This window comes from Lathyrus oleraceus, chromosome 1 (genome assembly GCF_024323335.1).
Source record: "Lathyrus oleraceus cultivar Zhongwan6 chromosome 1, CAAS_Psat_ZW6_1.0, whole genome shotgun sequence".
In the NCBI taxonomy this organism is placed as follows: Eukaryota; Viridiplantae; Streptophyta; class Magnoliopsida; order Fabales; family Fabaceae; genus Lathyrus; species Lathyrus oleraceus.
The window spans coordinates 407,233,908-407,250,344 of record NC_066579.1 but is presented as its reverse complement, the minus strand read 5'-3'; the positions used below and the strand labels follow the sequence as shown (position 1 = coordinate 407,250,344).

Genomic DNA, 16,437 nt, shown 5'->3' with positions numbered 1-16,437 from the left:
AATTCTTCACATAGGTCTTTATTTGTTTATCAGAATATGATATCATCAATGTAGATTTGAACCAATAAAGTATGATCTTTGATTTTCTTAATGAATAACATAATATCAAATTTACCTTTTCCAAATCCTCTTTCACAAAGAAAGTTGCTAAGTCTATCATACCAAACCCTTGGTGTTTGCTTTAAGCCATAAAGAGTCTTTCTCAACTTGTAGACATGTGAAGGATTCTTGAAGTCTTCAAAATCGGGAGGTTGTTTGACATAGACTTCTTCCTTGATGTATCCATTCAATAAGGCACTCTTAACATCCATTTGGAATAACTGAAAATTTAATGAACAAACATAAGCAAGTAATAAACGAATAACTTCTAACCTTGAAACCAGAGCGAAATTTTCTTCAAGGCCAATTCCTTATTCTTCATTATACCCTTAGGTCACCAACATTACCTTGTTTCAAACAATTATACCATTCTCATCAAGTTTATTCTTAAACACTCATTTGATAACAATGATGTGTTTACTATTTGGTATAGGAACAAGTTCCCAAACTTGGTTTCTATCAAATTGGTTTAATTCTTCTTGCATGGCAAGTATTCATTGATCATACTATATGGCTTCATTAATGTTTGAAGGTTCTATTTGAGAAATAAATGTCATATTCAAGAAAGCATCCTTGAGATTTAGTCTTGTCGAGACTACTTTGCTAATGTCACTTATAACTTTGTCAATTGGATGATCACAATGGATTCTCCATTCATGAGGAAGATCACTTTTGATTTTGATCTTGTTGAATGGTTTCCTCTTTGTGTTTTAATTGTTCAACTTGATCGTCTTTGGCAATCTCTTCCATAGGTACTTCTAAAATATCATCATCATCACAAACAACTATATCCTCCTTAGAGGGGTTAGATTCATCAAAAGGTGCATGCATTAATTCTTCAATAGTTAAAGTTCTTTTATTATAAATTTTATAAGCCTTAATTGAGAGAGAGTAACCAAGAAAAATACCTTTGTCGGATTTTTCGTCAAAGTTATCGAAATTGTCCTTAGTGCTGGAAAATTATGAAAGATGCCATTTTCTTCACAAAATTCTTTAAATCATGCATTTTGGAACTCTCCACCATGGTCACTTCTAATTGATGCAATCTTTAATGATTTTTCATTTTGTACTTGCTTTACATACTTCTTAAATGCCTTGAAAGCATCATTTTTCTGCACTAAAAATAGTGTCCCGGAAAATCTAGAAAAATCATCGTCAATAAATAAGGCATATATATTACCTCTAAAGTTTCTTGTTCTTGATGGACCAAACAAGTTCATATGCAACAATTGAGTGGCACCTTAGTTGTTACCACATTCTTTGGTTTGAATTTGGTTTGTTTTTCTTTTTGACAGGCATCACATAATTTATATTTGAAATTTTTTATCTTTTGTAAACCAATAACAAGATCGTGTTTGAATAATTTATTTAAATGTTTCATATGAATATGAGCAATTCTTTTGTGTCAAAGTCACTCATCACTATTGCTTACCATAAGACGTTATATTTTCAAAGATAAATCATCTAAAGAAATCATGAAAATGTTATTAGTTCTTTTACCCATAAGTTTTACCTGTGTGGTTTTATCTTCAACTAAATATTTATCTTTGGTGAACTTGATTTTGAAGCCTTTGTCACAAAGTTGACTTATGCTAAGAAGATTCTGCTTAGTCCTACTACATAAATTACATATTCAATTATTGTGAAAGGTGGTGATCCAACTTTTCATATGCCAAGAATTTTTCCTTTTTTGTTATCCTCAAATGTGACATATCCATTGGCCTATAGAACGAGAGATTAAAATTTGTTTATGTCTGAAGCTAGCAGAAATATACCCGAATGCATCTCACGTTCGAACATACAACAGAGTCGTCATCGAACTTTATTTATCCCCGCAGGAAAGGGAAAACATCGATAAAACTTTGGGGAAAGAGATAACTAGATAAGGAACATCTGTTATACTCAATGGAAACCGTTTTGATTGTTCTTGCTCGAATGGGTGTGATATGTGTAAAGATAAGTCTTTTATGAAGATTAGTAATGATTCATCTGTTTTATTTCCAGGCTTGAATCCTCCATCACTTTCCACACATATTTGTGTGTGTGGGGGGGGGGGGGGGTGTTTGTGTGTGCGTGTGTGCGCGCGTGTGTGAGGGATGTGGGTGTGTGTGTGTGTGTGTGAAGAAAAAGATTCAACAATGAATAAAAACTTTCAAGACAAGCTTCAAGTATCTTAGCAAGGATGATTCAAGATTTATCAAAACTATGGCATTTGGAAATTAATCATGACAAAGCTAAGGTACGATATGTTATGATGATAAAAATCTTAGATGCTCAAAGAAAAATATCCAAAAATCATTTTATGCAATAATTTTCATCACTTTTCAAAAATAGTATGAAATGGCATTTTTATTTGTGAAAATTCTCTAAGTCCACAATAGGGTTAGCCGATTAACCCATGGCAAGGAAGGCCATGGTAATCGATTAACCACACATCTGGAAAATGAAAATTTGAGTTTTTATTCAAACATAATTTATTAACCTATTGGAAAAAGGTAATCGATTAACCATTCCTCTTTTACACACTAGCATAATCGACTAACCTCTTCCTAAGGGGCCAAGATAATCAATTAGCACTCTCTTTCCTTCACATATTTTTTCACGTTAGAATAAGGTAATCGATTACCCTTGAGGTGTTAATTGATTGAAATTTTACTGTAACAACGCATTATTTTCATTACCTCTTTTCCTTTGTAAGCTTTTTCATATATCGTGGCAATTGTTCATAATTTATTTTCAAAATTTTATTTTTGAAAATCAAGAGGTGTATGATCATTATAAATAATGGAATTTTCAAATTCAAAAATCACCTTTTTTCCTGACATGTTTTAGAAGAGTTCAAAACTTTCATGGAAACTTTTATGTTGCATTATCATATCAGATAAAAAGTTTCCTTAAGCACTTAAGTATATATATCATTTGATCATATTGTTTCAAGAAAGCAAAGAACAACATTGTTAGAATTTTGTTGTGTTACCAAAATTCTACCGCATCAATATTTTTCATATAAATTGTTGTATATTTTCATCAAATATGTGGTGATTCTTTATCTCTCAAAAGTGTTATACTTATTACAGGTTATTGCAATTAGGAATATTGTTTTTTTATTTGATGGAAAGGTCCTTTTAATCGGGATTCGGGGTAATTCAAAGTCTAACGGGTTGTTGGTATTTTGGTTGAAATCAAGGAAGTGATGTAGTTTCTTTATTATTATTAGAAGATTGTAGGAGAGTGTGTTGCAGGTTATACAAAGATCTAACAATATTGGATAATATCTCACGGAGAGTGAGGGGACTAGACTACCCTTGGTTGGATAAGGAGAAACAGGATATATCTCTGTGTTATTTACTTTTACTGCATTTTATTTTCTGTCAACTTTATCATATCTCTCTTAACTAGAAAATAAACCAGACTTTGTTTTTATTGCAAAACCGATAAAAATAAATAAACTAGTAAAGTGCCACAAAATCCAGAAATTGTCATTAATTCAAAAATAACTAGATAATTTAATAAAACTTAATTCACCCCTCTTAGGTTGCACACTTAATACTAACAATATGTTTCGACAGACATTGAGGATATATCATGTGCTTCTACATTTATCTCGCTCAGAGAGATCGGGTAACTGAGTCATACCGAGTGTATCTTGATTGCTTGGTAGCAGAGGAAAAACACTTTCATTCTTACGTCACTCAACGTGAGATGTATCCCTTGGAGGATATTGCCTTCTGCTCTGGATGGTTGACTTGTGATTCACGTCTGACGTATCCTCATCTGCATGAGTGCGTCATGCAGCAGTTCGACTACATGCAGTTTATTCCCAAAGACCCTTTTGTGCCTGCTCCTCCAACTATGACACGTATAGACATGGATGTTATGTTTGATGATTATCTTAATCATCTAGTACCAGGGAAGACACGGAGTATCATAACTTCTAACGACTGGAGCTATGCAGACTATTACATCTGATAGTTCTTCAGGATGTCACATCCTTATATGATATAGGATGCTCCAGGAGATCCACCTAAGATAGCTCATCAGTAGATACTTTAGAAGGAGCAGGTTATGGCAGATCATGTTGATGTGTTGTCTAAATGCCGTCTTATCATGGAGATTGGGCGGGAGGGTATTGATAAAGTACTCTTTTCGGATGGCTCTGACGTCAGGGATGTTGTAGATGTCATGATGGCGGAGGCACAAAAGGAACTACATTACATGAGGCAACGTAGAAATAGGGGGTCCTGAGTATTTGTACTCTGAGTTTATTATCGATTGTATTTTATTTTTACTTATTAAGAGTTCATTTTGTACTCTGAATTTATTACTTTATATATGTCATTTTCTTCATATCGGTTGTATGGTCTAATTTATACCAAAAATATATAAAATGATAATATAACTATAATATATTGTCTAATTCATCATAGCATCTCTAAATCAAACTCACTGGTGTGGTTTCGGAGATGCATCTCGGGATTATGTCTGGTGTGAATACGGAGATGCATATTCTGAACAATCTATGTCAAAAAAGAGCGTTTCAATGAGAAATAGAAGGGGGTGCATTTAATTATTTCGGAGATGTGTCTCCGGAATAAATTTTGAAAAATATTTTGAATGTCACTCAATTTTGCCGTTTTGAATGAAGTTCGGATACATCCAAAGATGCATCTCTGAAATCTGAAGGGCAATTTCAGATTTTCATAGGGTGCTTCCCACCATTTATAATGGGATTAGTAATTTCCAAAAAAAAATCATCTTTTTCAAGATAAAATTAAATGCAAATTGCATTTAATTTACTTTCTCTCTCATCTTTTCTATAACCAACAACTAGTAAGAATTATTTTTTTATCTTTAAAATAATTTTTTTTAACAAAATTTTAGTCAAATTATTATATTTTTTATTTTTCTTATGTGATTTTTATTTTTTCTATTATATTTTGGGACGGATATAGTATATTAACAAAATGAGTTGAATTGTTATCCACTAGAATTTTGTTAATTATAAATCACAATCATTCATGAATATGCTTTTAAAAATATAGTTTATATATATATATATATATATATATATATATATATATATATATATATATATATATATATATATATATATTCTTAAGACACAAGTTAAAAGATAAATGTAAAAATATTGTATTGAATTTTTGGTCTCTTTTATAATTAATTTTAGGTTTAAATGTATTTTTGGTCTCCTTATTTTAAACCTTTTAAATTATTAGTTCCTCTATTACAAAATCAGTCATTCATTCATGTTCCTTAATTTTGATGACCTTTGAATTTTTGGAATTCTTCTCCAATTTTCCAATTTTACATATGTGATTAGGATAAAAATTTACTTTTAATAACTAGATTATTTATTTTTTTACAGAATAAATTAATATTTTTAATCAATTAAATATTTTTAAAAATTTATTAATTAAAATTTTTAAAATTAATAAATTTACCATAATTTATAAACACTAATTCCATTTTTTAATAAACCAACCTACAGCTTCATACATCATTGTTTATTTCTTCCTATAATCATATATATTTTTGTTAATCAGTCATTTTCATATCATTTTAACATCATTTCATCATCTCATTCTCTATCTAATCTCCAAATCCCCTCCGAATGATGATCATTCATCGTCAATCATCAATTCAAAAATTAAAAACAACACAAAGAAATAGAGATCAAGCAAGGTCATTGTTGCTTAAAGAGATGAACAGTTTGGCCATTGGTGCAGAGTGCAAATGAAATGCCTCTTTAATTGCAGCATTATTTACATATTGTCCTAACATGTTAGACACATTGGTAATTCCTGGATAAGACCCTACAACACTTTGAACTAAATTAGAAACTTCTTCTTCTCTAACAGCACTTTATGAGTTTACTCTTCTGACACTTAGAAGCTCAATTATGCAAATTTTCCTCACAGACCTCCAATAAACATTGTAAGGAACAATTTAGTCATTGTTATGGGTCCAATGGGCTTCACCTGAGACATATTTGGAACTTTATTACAAATTGCTACTCTAGTAGCAGAAAAAAGATTAGGAGTTGTAAGTATGAAATAGTGTAAACTCATTCTTTTATAAGGGGAGGATCGATTGTTTAAAACACTCAAGTTAGTACGACAAAAAGTGTATTTAAATCATAAATTATTTTAATTATGTCAAAATTAAGGGATTATAATTATTGATTGTAATGGGAGGATCAATTACTTAAAACACACAAATTAATAGGACAAAAAATGTATTTAAATCTTATTTTTATTTTTATTTTTTTAATATAAATTTTTTATTAGTTGATTTTTTAACATGTGTCCCTAGAACACAATTTAACATTACCTATGGTGGTTGGCTAATAAACTAATTGATAACTTACGACTTACGCAGAATTGATAGAATTGATGGTTACTGGTTGATAGCTAATAATAAACTAAATAAAATGCGTTGAAATCTGATAGTTAATAAACTAAATAAAATATGTTAAAATTAATTATTCAACTAATTTATAAATGTAGAATAATACTATCTCCGTTTTTTTCATAAAAGACACCATTCATTTTTTGAATTTATTGAATAATCAATATATTTCATCTATAAATCGATCAAATACATTAATTATTCAATGAACCTAAAAATAAATTATTTCTTATATAAAAAAATGAAGATAGTATTTAATACATAATTATTTTATTTAAATTAAAATAAATTATAAAAAAAAAATAAAACTGAATTTTTTTTAAAATAATAAAGATAAAAGAATAAAAAAATATATAAAAATTATAAACTAAAACACTGCTAGTCTGAAAAATAAATTATAAACTAATAAAACAAACTTTAAACTCATGATTAAAGCCCGTAATCAAATTGTTAAATGAGCTTATAAACTAAAAAATGTTTCTTACCAAAGAAAGTCTATATATAAAAAAATAGAATAATGTTACTTGTCCCTCATGAATACATTTCAAGAAATTCATAAATAAAAAATTTATATTAAAAAAAGTAATAAAAGAATTAATTATAAATTTTTTATAAAGACAATACAAATTCCAAGAAATTAATTCTGAAATTAGTACTTAACATATGTCACTAATACACATGTTAACATTACCCAAAAAAAATAATAATAATAATACACTGCTGTAAAAACTAAAGTGAGTAAAAACGCGGTAATCAAGTTTATGCTACAAATCCAAGAATTCACTTATAAAATCATCAAAGAGATACCATCTTAGATAAATAACTAAAAATTAATTTCCCCAAACACGCTTAAAAACCAACCTGAAACTGAAAGTGCCAAACAGCACCATGAAAGGTTTAAATATGATGAAAAATACTGTATTCAGTAAAGTGTGAACGTACCAACTACTTTCAGTCTTCCTATTAGTTTAATGCATATCAAAACTCATCCATACAAAATAACTGTAGTAATTGTCTCAATGGTGATATAAGATTTTCAGAACTCACTAGAACTAAACCTAGGCCTAACCTGTAAAGACGTATACATAAAAATATATGTGGTCGGCTCCTAACTGTGAATCTCCATTTTACATGGCAGGAGCATACAGTCAATAACTTGCATGAAAAGCCAATTTCACAGAGATGTCCTCGTCCAACCTAATAAGACTGACTTGCCATGAGATCTCGGTCTAACAATGTGGAGCGCAGGAGGTAAATTAGATTCGTGTATTATGCCAATTCCTACTCTATAAATTGTATGGCTGATATGTACAGAGGAGACTTTGAGAGAACATTATTTTGTTTGAAAGAATCACGGTGATGGTGATGAATATGGGCTCTGGCCGTGAAATCCTGATCTTGAAGAAGTAAAAGATCTTCTGGAAGTAAAAGGCTGGGCTGTTGAGAGCAAGAAAAACAAAGTGTGGTAAAATGATGTCAAAATAAAATTAATTTAATGACACAATCAAGTAAATACAAGAAAAAAACTCATGACTAATGCTCAAGTATAATACATGCACGACCATAAATGGAAAATAATTAGCAGTAATACAACTATATATAATCCATTAAATTGCATGCCAGGGAAAGACAAGACTTCCAGCAGTCACAGAAGAAAACTACAGATTTTTAAGTGTACGCCCTACAAAGGTACTTGCATCATAAATACTTGAAAACAAGAGAAATTGCCAAAACAACATAATTCAAAATTTTAACAAGACTTCCTTTGAACTTTTTTAAAGCTCCGTCTAACAGAATTTTTTTATAAAAACTAAGCCCATAAATGGCTCAGAAATTGAGTAGTTCATATGTTTTTTGAGAATGACCATCATACAAAGTTTGTTGTATAAGGAGGAAACCTAATTTATCAGTTTTTGTCTGTAATTATTGAAAAATTATATTTACTCCAAATAAACCACAACTTAAATGAAAAAATCAGGCCAGATACCAATTTAAAACATATGAATTATTGATTGAGGCGTGTGGATGGCTTCTTCTTGTTATAATTATTGAAAATTAATATTTACTCCAGATAAACCAACTTAAATGAAAGAATCAGGCCAGATACAAATAGTAACTGTACTCATCCACTTCATAAATTCTTTAGTAAAATGACACAATTTTAAATAGTCAAACTTGCCTTCTTCATCTTCGTCTCCATTATTGCTTGTAAAGAATGGGGTAAGATAGTTTCTATCTAAAGCCGTAAAAGATGCAGCACTGTAATAAAATGAAGAGAAATTAGAAATGGCAACATAATTTGCGGGACATAACATGTGTCAGCTCTATGATTGATACATTTAAAGAACACTCATGCGTCCATGCACACATGCTTAACAATGTAATAATTTTGTAATACCTCTTGTGGAATTCTTTTAGCTTCATCTTTATTTTGTTCCCAGATGACGATGATTCATCATCATATGATGGAGCAATATAACCATTCTCCTCCTCGTAATTCTTGCAAAGGAAACAACACACATTATTAGAAACGGACAAGACACGCATGAAGTAGATTCATTGAGTTAAATATTATCCAGCTTCAGGAATTGGGATCAATGTGACTGTCAAAATTGAGTTTTTCAAAGTGGAAGTTAACAACAACAAAATTGAGAACAAAAACTTATTACAGAATATGGGTTCATAAAATTTAAAAATCACAATGTTGCGTTGATTGTTGAAGCATGTTTACCCCAGTATCAGGTGAGCATGGGATAATTATATCAAATACTCAATTCAAAGTTGGGAATTTTGATACCTAGAATTCTATTTAAGCCAGGGGGCAGTCATCGGCCTCTATTTCATAGACTAGAACTTTTTGAATGTTTCTCTAATGGATTGATAGAAAACATTTTTTTAATGCAGTTTAAAAACATAAGCACAAGCTCAATCACATGCTTCAACCTCGTTCTGCGTCCAATATAGCCTAATTATTTGTATCAAAAAACATTCTTGCACACATAAGGAAATGCTATTTCTATACAACTGAGTCCCACACACACATAAGCACAACCCTTATTGCGTGCTTCCATTATTTAAGAAAGCAAAGCAGAATTGTCTTGCGTGCTAAGAGCTACCACTAAAGTGACTAAACCAAAACGAATTGTGCACAAAGACAGAGGTTATAATTAAATTATACTAATACTATTGAGTTACTACAGATGTTTTCCAGTAAAAAACATAGAGGAAGATGGAGGGTAGTCAAACCGCCAGAGGTAAAGGAAGACCTACAAAAACTATAAGAGAAACTATTGAGAAAGATTTTGAGATGAATGAGTTGGATAGAAGCATGGTTTTTTATAGAACATTATGACGTAGTTTGATCCGTGTAGCCGACCCCACTTAGTGGGAAAAGGCTGGGTGGTTATTGTTGTAATGCTTCCAATAAAATAAGAATAGAATAAATTAAATTAAATGACTTGGCAAAAAAATATTCCACTCGAGCACCAGCAATGTTATTTTTTTAACTTCAATAAATGACAGCACATGTTTGTTTCTTACAGTTTTTCACTTCTTTCAAACATCCAACAATGACAACATAAGTATCAATATCTCTTCAACGAGAAAAACTATATTGTATGAAATGAATATGAGATATAGCATCTTGGAGCAAGCCCAGATTATATTGTATTTGGCAGTTTATCTCCCAAAAACATCAATGATGGGCGTCGCTTCCAAATGCAATTTCAAGGTAAAAATCGTAAACAAGAAACTTAGTAGAGATACGTTACACACAAAATTAACAAAATCAAGTCTTAATTGTGTTGTTTCTTGCAAAACTTACTGTGATGGGACCAACTGAAGCCAAAGAGCTATCACTGTGATCTTCACCACCTACGACATCTAGAGCTTCCAGCATGGTACCTGTTGAACCACCAATCAGCAATACCTGAAACAAATAAATAAATTTTCATATTGATATTTCAGATCAGCAATGGTTACTAAACAAAATGTTTACCCATTAATAAATGACACTTCTATATTCTGTCACAACATGTAACATAATTTCCTTCATTCATAATTAAATCTTAGATAATTATATACAACCCCAACTTTCTCACTGTCATCTGAGATTCCCAAAAAGCACTTGTATTATAATCATACCAGAGCTCAAGCAGCTCACTATCTCATGAGGTAATTGCTTAAAATTGGATTTGGAGATCTTGCACTCTTTTTAAGGTTTTCAAAAAGAAGTCAATATATTAGTTTAACAATTAGTTTTCCATTAGGTGTTAATCGAACCTTCTTCCGAACAAATCCATTTGTGATCCCAAATTTATTTGTATGTCCACTTATCTATCTCAATATTGTCATCTTCATTATACCCAGTTTCTACAGTTTACATTTGTTGGCACGTTGTGAATCAAAATAACATTTACAATTTACACACAAAGTACAGAAAGGCAGTGTCCATTACAATACCGTTATACTACCCCGTAACAATTTATAAGCAAAAGTCAATATTTTCACACTTATTAAGAAAATTCAAATTTTTGTGTCTTTCTTGAAATATGTTTTAGAGAAAGATGTAAAAACAATTTTAATTGGTTGTTTTTTATGGGAAAAAATGAGAGAGAAAGCAAATTAAATGCAATTTACATTTAATTTTGCTTTGGAAAAGATGCATTTTTAGAATAAAATGCTTATATGAATTAAAGTTTGATGTTTTTTTACTTATAATTTGTAACAAGAAAAATGTGTTTTTTGCTTATAAACTGTTACGGAGTGAGTATTGATTTTTTATACTGATTAGTTTAATTAAAGGACAGCGAGAGTGTTTCTACCGTCAAAACAACTATTGCTGTAGTTGCAGTGAAAATGGTCTGTCCATGTCCTTCTGGAAGATCATGAACTGATTGCAGAGCAAGGGCAAAGGCCATTGCCCCTCGAAGTCCTGTTCATGTTGCAAAACTTAGACACCACAATAAAGAAAATGCCAAAGAAAAGAAGCAGGTCCTTTCAATAGCAGAATAATCAAACTTTACAAGGTAAAGTCAACGACTTGCGTTGATTGTTTCCTTACCACTATACCAAAGTGCTTTTTGGTATTTTGAAGGTATCTGTTGATGTGCAGGTCTGACAAGATTGACCAGGTAAGCACAAGAAAAGACATTTGCGGCTCTGCATGAAATCACCCAAGAATATTGCTGTCAACTCCGATGGGAAATGTGAGAGCAAAACATAAAATTGTCGAGTACTACTCCGGTCTCAGATATAAACAAAAAAGAAGTCATATTTGGTGGTCCAAGCTATAAGCAAAATCGAACTACTTTCATCTTATTTAATAGTATTATTCTTAAATACCCTTTAATGGAACAAACTCCCCATACAAAATTAAATGAAAAGAAAGGATAATTTGCAAAATGCAATTAGTTTTTTCATTACACCAAAAGAAAATTAAATGAGGTTAACCAACATTCTTAAGAAGTATGTAGTTACTAGTTAGTAAGTTTAGCTTATATTTGAGAGTGCACGAAACTCGTGCTAATGTTTAACCAGAAAGCCTGAAATAAATGTGTCACTGCAATCATAGGCTAGTAATGAGAGAAATCAGTACAATACCTTGCAACTACAATGAATATCTGAAGTGATTATCGAGAAGTTAAGGAAAAGAACCAAGAAGAACGTGAAATGCTTAGCTAATAGAAATCACAGCACTTGAATATTAAGGGAAAAATAAAGGATACAATGGAGAAGAATATAAATCCAACATGAGACCAGCTATGTTGTTCCATAGCAATGTCAAAGCCCATATATATAAATCTGTAAGAGACAAAAAGAGTCCACACATCATTTAGAAATTAGAAGTAATGTTTGAACATGAGGGAAAATACTGTAAATGAAATCATCCTTACATAAATGTTTCTGCTAATGATGATATCAACTCAAAAAAAGCAGAGACAAATCTTTGAGAACTTCGTGACAAATTTGAAAACGCATAGTGCTTCATCACCTAAAACAAAACACCAAAATAGTCACCACAATGTTTTGATATAGAGATGAAAATACCCCAGGAAAAATGTCATATGCACTTACAATTCCTGTGAATAATATTGATACAATACCAGACAGACCAAGGCCTTCAGCCAGCATGTACCTAAAAAATTTAAGAGTTTACACTGATTTGCACCATGAGTGGAAGAACATAAGAAAACCTGGTGAAACGGCTATCAAGAAATGGTCCGTAAAGATTGCTTACGAGAAATATGGGAAGAGAACAAAAAGACAGCTCTCCAAATTCTGAAGGCTGGATAGAATCATAAAATTCTTCTGATCAGTATTTTCCACATGTAACATGAATCATCAAACAACAAATATCTGAAAGAAAACTGATATTTGATACTTACTTGTCAACATCCAAGCCTGCATACTTAAATAGGTTCTGGCAGTCAAGGTTTTACAAAAAAAAAATCTTGATTTTTAAATTTCTAAAGATGTATACAGCAGATATAAAGGACAAGAGTGGATTTTAAAGGATATCAAAGCAGATGTGAACCCAACTCCAACACCTGCAGAGACACCAAATGAATCACAATTATAACTTATGAATACTGAAAATATTAATACTAATTCATAACAATACACAAAAGCATCTAAGACTATAAGTTCATAAGGTAAACAAAATTTTCCAGTGTGGCTCTCCTTTTCTTCACCCTATTACAGCCAAAACAAAATATAGCTAAAAACTGACCTGCAGACATAGACCCAACAAAAGTCTCCAAAAATCTAACAACCACCATGAAGAAATTTTGTCCAGATGGATTTTTTCTAACCAATGACATTGTCCTGTGAAATAAGTACTTGGGTTAAAAGTGAACTTCAATGATACTTGGGCCATTTCAGATAAGCATAAGATATCCAGAAGTTTCGGTACCTGTACAGAGAAATTGCCATCTGCCATAGTGCAAGAGGGAAGTCAGGACAAAAGAAATAACATATAACGGGGAAGAATAAAGAACAAGAACAGCCTTAGCACCGTCTATCTTCAGATTACAGCTGAAATCAAATTTTAAAAAGAAAGACTGTAGCAAAGAAACTTACTGCATCATTCAAAACAGATTCTCCAAAAACCAAAGCATATAGATTGACATCAGTGCCCAGCTCCTGCAAAGAGGACAGGTTAATTTACAAATTCAGTATGAACTGAACCAGATGCAAGCATATAGATTGACATCTGTGCTCAGCTCCTGCAAAGAGGGCAGGTTAATTTTCAAATTCAGAATGAATTGAACCAGATGCTATTTATATTTATAATACACATAAGACTCAGAATTGAAGCAGGGCCTTCAGCCTTGATGCAACCATTGGAGTTGCAGTCATGTGATCAAGAGGCCACATTTGAATATTTAAATCAAGTTAATCAATTTCTTGCAAATGGAAGGTAAGGCTATGTACAATACATAATATGTTTGACCCCTCCTAGTAGGACCTTGCCATAGCAGGAAGTTTAACGCACTAGGTTATATGGAATGTGTCTAACTCATCCCTACAAAATCGGCTTGTAAGGTGAGGATTGACCCCCGCTTAGAAACACATATTCAGGTCATATATTGTCCAATGTGAGACTCTTAATAACACACACCCTCATGTGCAGGACTGGACATCTGGAGATAAAGGGTGGGTGGCCCGATAGCGGAAACCTGATAGCAGGTGGTCCAACGGATCTTAAAAGAGTCTCAGATACCATCTTTAGAATGTGTGGGTTGAACCTAACTCATCCCTACAAACCAGCTTGTAAGGTGAGGATTGTCCTCACCTTTAAACACATATCCAGGCCATACATTGTTGATGTGAGACTCTTAGCATTTGTAATACTCAAAATTACCATGAAGGCTATATTAGCTCTTCCTCTTCACATGCTTCTAACCCACACACATGTATATCATGTTCTCGAATGATACGCTCTATCTGTGTGTGTGTTTTTGTCGTGTCATATACATATACTTTAGACATAGCTCGTGTTGGTATGTCCCCCCATCATATTTATGATTGTGCTTCATATACTATGAGTTAATAACATAGCGAATTAGAGTTCTGGAAAACATAAGTTTACCAATCAAAAAGCATTACATTTTTTCCTAGTCACATACACTAGTAACATTACAAAACTATGGTTCTGGAATGATATCATTTAGTCATATTAGAAAATCTTATGACCACCTAAATCTCAATGTTCAATTTTGCAAAATATGTAGCTACTCAAGCATGGGGAACAAACAAGAACGTTTAGATTTTGGGAAGGTAGTGAGTCCTGCCTAGTAAGTATTAACACACGGTGGCATTTGTTTTAAACATGTATTTTGAGTTCCGAGAATTACAAATTGTAACCTAGGAAGACAGAACATCAATACTTATATGGACTAACAGAGTATATATTGAATGGATGAATTAAAAAAATAAAAAATAAAAGTGGTATGTCACCTGAAATATGGACAAAACCGTAACAGGATCGGTTGCTGATATAAGGGCGCCAAACATCAGGCACTCAACAAAAGGTAGTCTATACATAAGGAAGACCAACCCACCAACATAACTATAGCACATAGGAAAAAAAATATAAGCATTAAATTGAAACCATACCGCCATAACGTGCTATGCATTCTAAGCCTAAAAAAAGATAACTTAAAAAAGAGCGATGGAAACAAAAACTTACACCAAGACACCCGTCACAACTGAAGCAAGAAAGGTACCAAATATAGCAAATGTCACAATTGCACCAAAATTTGAGAAAAAGGGTTTCTGCAAAAACCCACATTTCCACCGTCAAAATATACGTCTAAACAACAAAAAAAAAACTACAAATCTATACAAGAGAAAAAACTATGGAGGGACTTACAGGTGCAAGACTGAAACCAGACTGAGTAAAGCGGGGAATCAAGGAAAGAAACAATGTTGATATAAATTGTCACATAAGCTAACCAACCAATATACATAAATTAAATAACTAAAAACTCAACAGGAAATAATGATAATAATAATACTAATTACTATTATTATCGTTACTATAATAACAGTGTCAATAAGGATATAATATGATCGGAGGTAACAGGAACAGGAAAAAAAACTCCTCATGAAAATTGAACCAAGCCCTATGGAAAAATGGGGAAAAAATTAGACAACAGAAATTCAAAAAAAAAACATAGACAATAAAAAATTAAAGGAGATGATGAGGAGAAAATAGAAATAAATAACCTGATATTAGTTTCAGTATCTGAAATGTTAGCTAAAACACCAACAATTAACCCTAGAGAGTGAAACAAAAGAATTTAGGTTAGAAATTGAAATTGAAATTGAAGAAAGGATAAAAAAAGAAGGTAAGAGAGAAACAAATGGAACCTATGAGAAGAGAAGCACTGGCTTCAGGAATAATGTAAATCTTCTTGCGACGGAGAACGTGACCGAGAACGAAGGACAAGACCAACATCATGATCTGAAGAAGAATTCCGACGCCGGCGGCTTGTTGTTCTTTGCCGGGAGCCTTAAGAGCATCGGCCGGAGAAATTTCATTCTCCGAGCCCATTGTGAATCACGGAAGAACTCGATTCGATTCGATTGTTGTGTTGTGTTCACAGAATGATGAATTTTGTTCTCTCGTTTTAACTGTGTTTCTGCGATTCAATAACTTCAACACGGAACTCTTCTAGCTCGTACTATGTACTATTATTATAATTATAAGTAATTAATTACTATTAGTTATAATGATGATTGTAAATTTGTAATTAATATAAGCATGATCCATTCATATGTTCTTCCAAATTTCGGTTACGTAATTTAAGAGATTAATTACATTAGTGAAGGTGTAAAACTCTATTGATTTTCTATTAAAAAAAATTATATTCATTTTTTGTTTTTCAGGTAAATAATGTTGAT

The 16,437-nt window shown here is 31.8% G+C and overlaps 1 protein-coding gene across 1 annotated transcript; it reads right to left on the bottom strand.

Moving 5' to 3' along the window:
• Nucleotides 1-7,432: 7,432 nt before the first annotated feature.
• On the bottom strand, nucleotides 7,433-16,232 carry LOC127076045 (sodium/hydrogen exchanger 6). Its single transcript, XM_051017599.1, has 22 exons — nucleotides 15,904-16,232; nucleotides 15,760-15,811; nucleotides 15,597-15,656; nucleotides 15,404-15,428; nucleotides 15,221-15,306; nucleotides 14,989-15,100; nucleotides 13,609-13,671; nucleotides 13,442-13,461; nucleotides 13,259-13,353; nucleotides 13,048-13,076; nucleotides 12,915-12,946; nucleotides 12,767-12,814; nucleotides 12,604-12,664; nucleotides 12,423-12,520; nucleotides 12,255-12,330; nucleotides 12,130-12,149; nucleotides 11,591-11,688; nucleotides 11,352-11,461; nucleotides 10,352-10,456; nucleotides 8,927-9,027; nucleotides 8,708-8,787; nucleotides 7,433-7,965 (listed from the first exon to the last, which is right to left on the bottom strand). Exons 1-22 carry the CDS (start codon nucleotides 16,085-16,087, stop codon nucleotides 7,880-7,882), a joined length of 1,641 nt encoding a protein of 546 aa, XP_050873556.1. The 5' UTR covers nucleotides 16,088-16,232; the 3' UTR covers nucleotides 7,433-7,879.
• Between the last annotated feature and the right edge of the window lie 205 nt (nucleotides 16,233-16,437).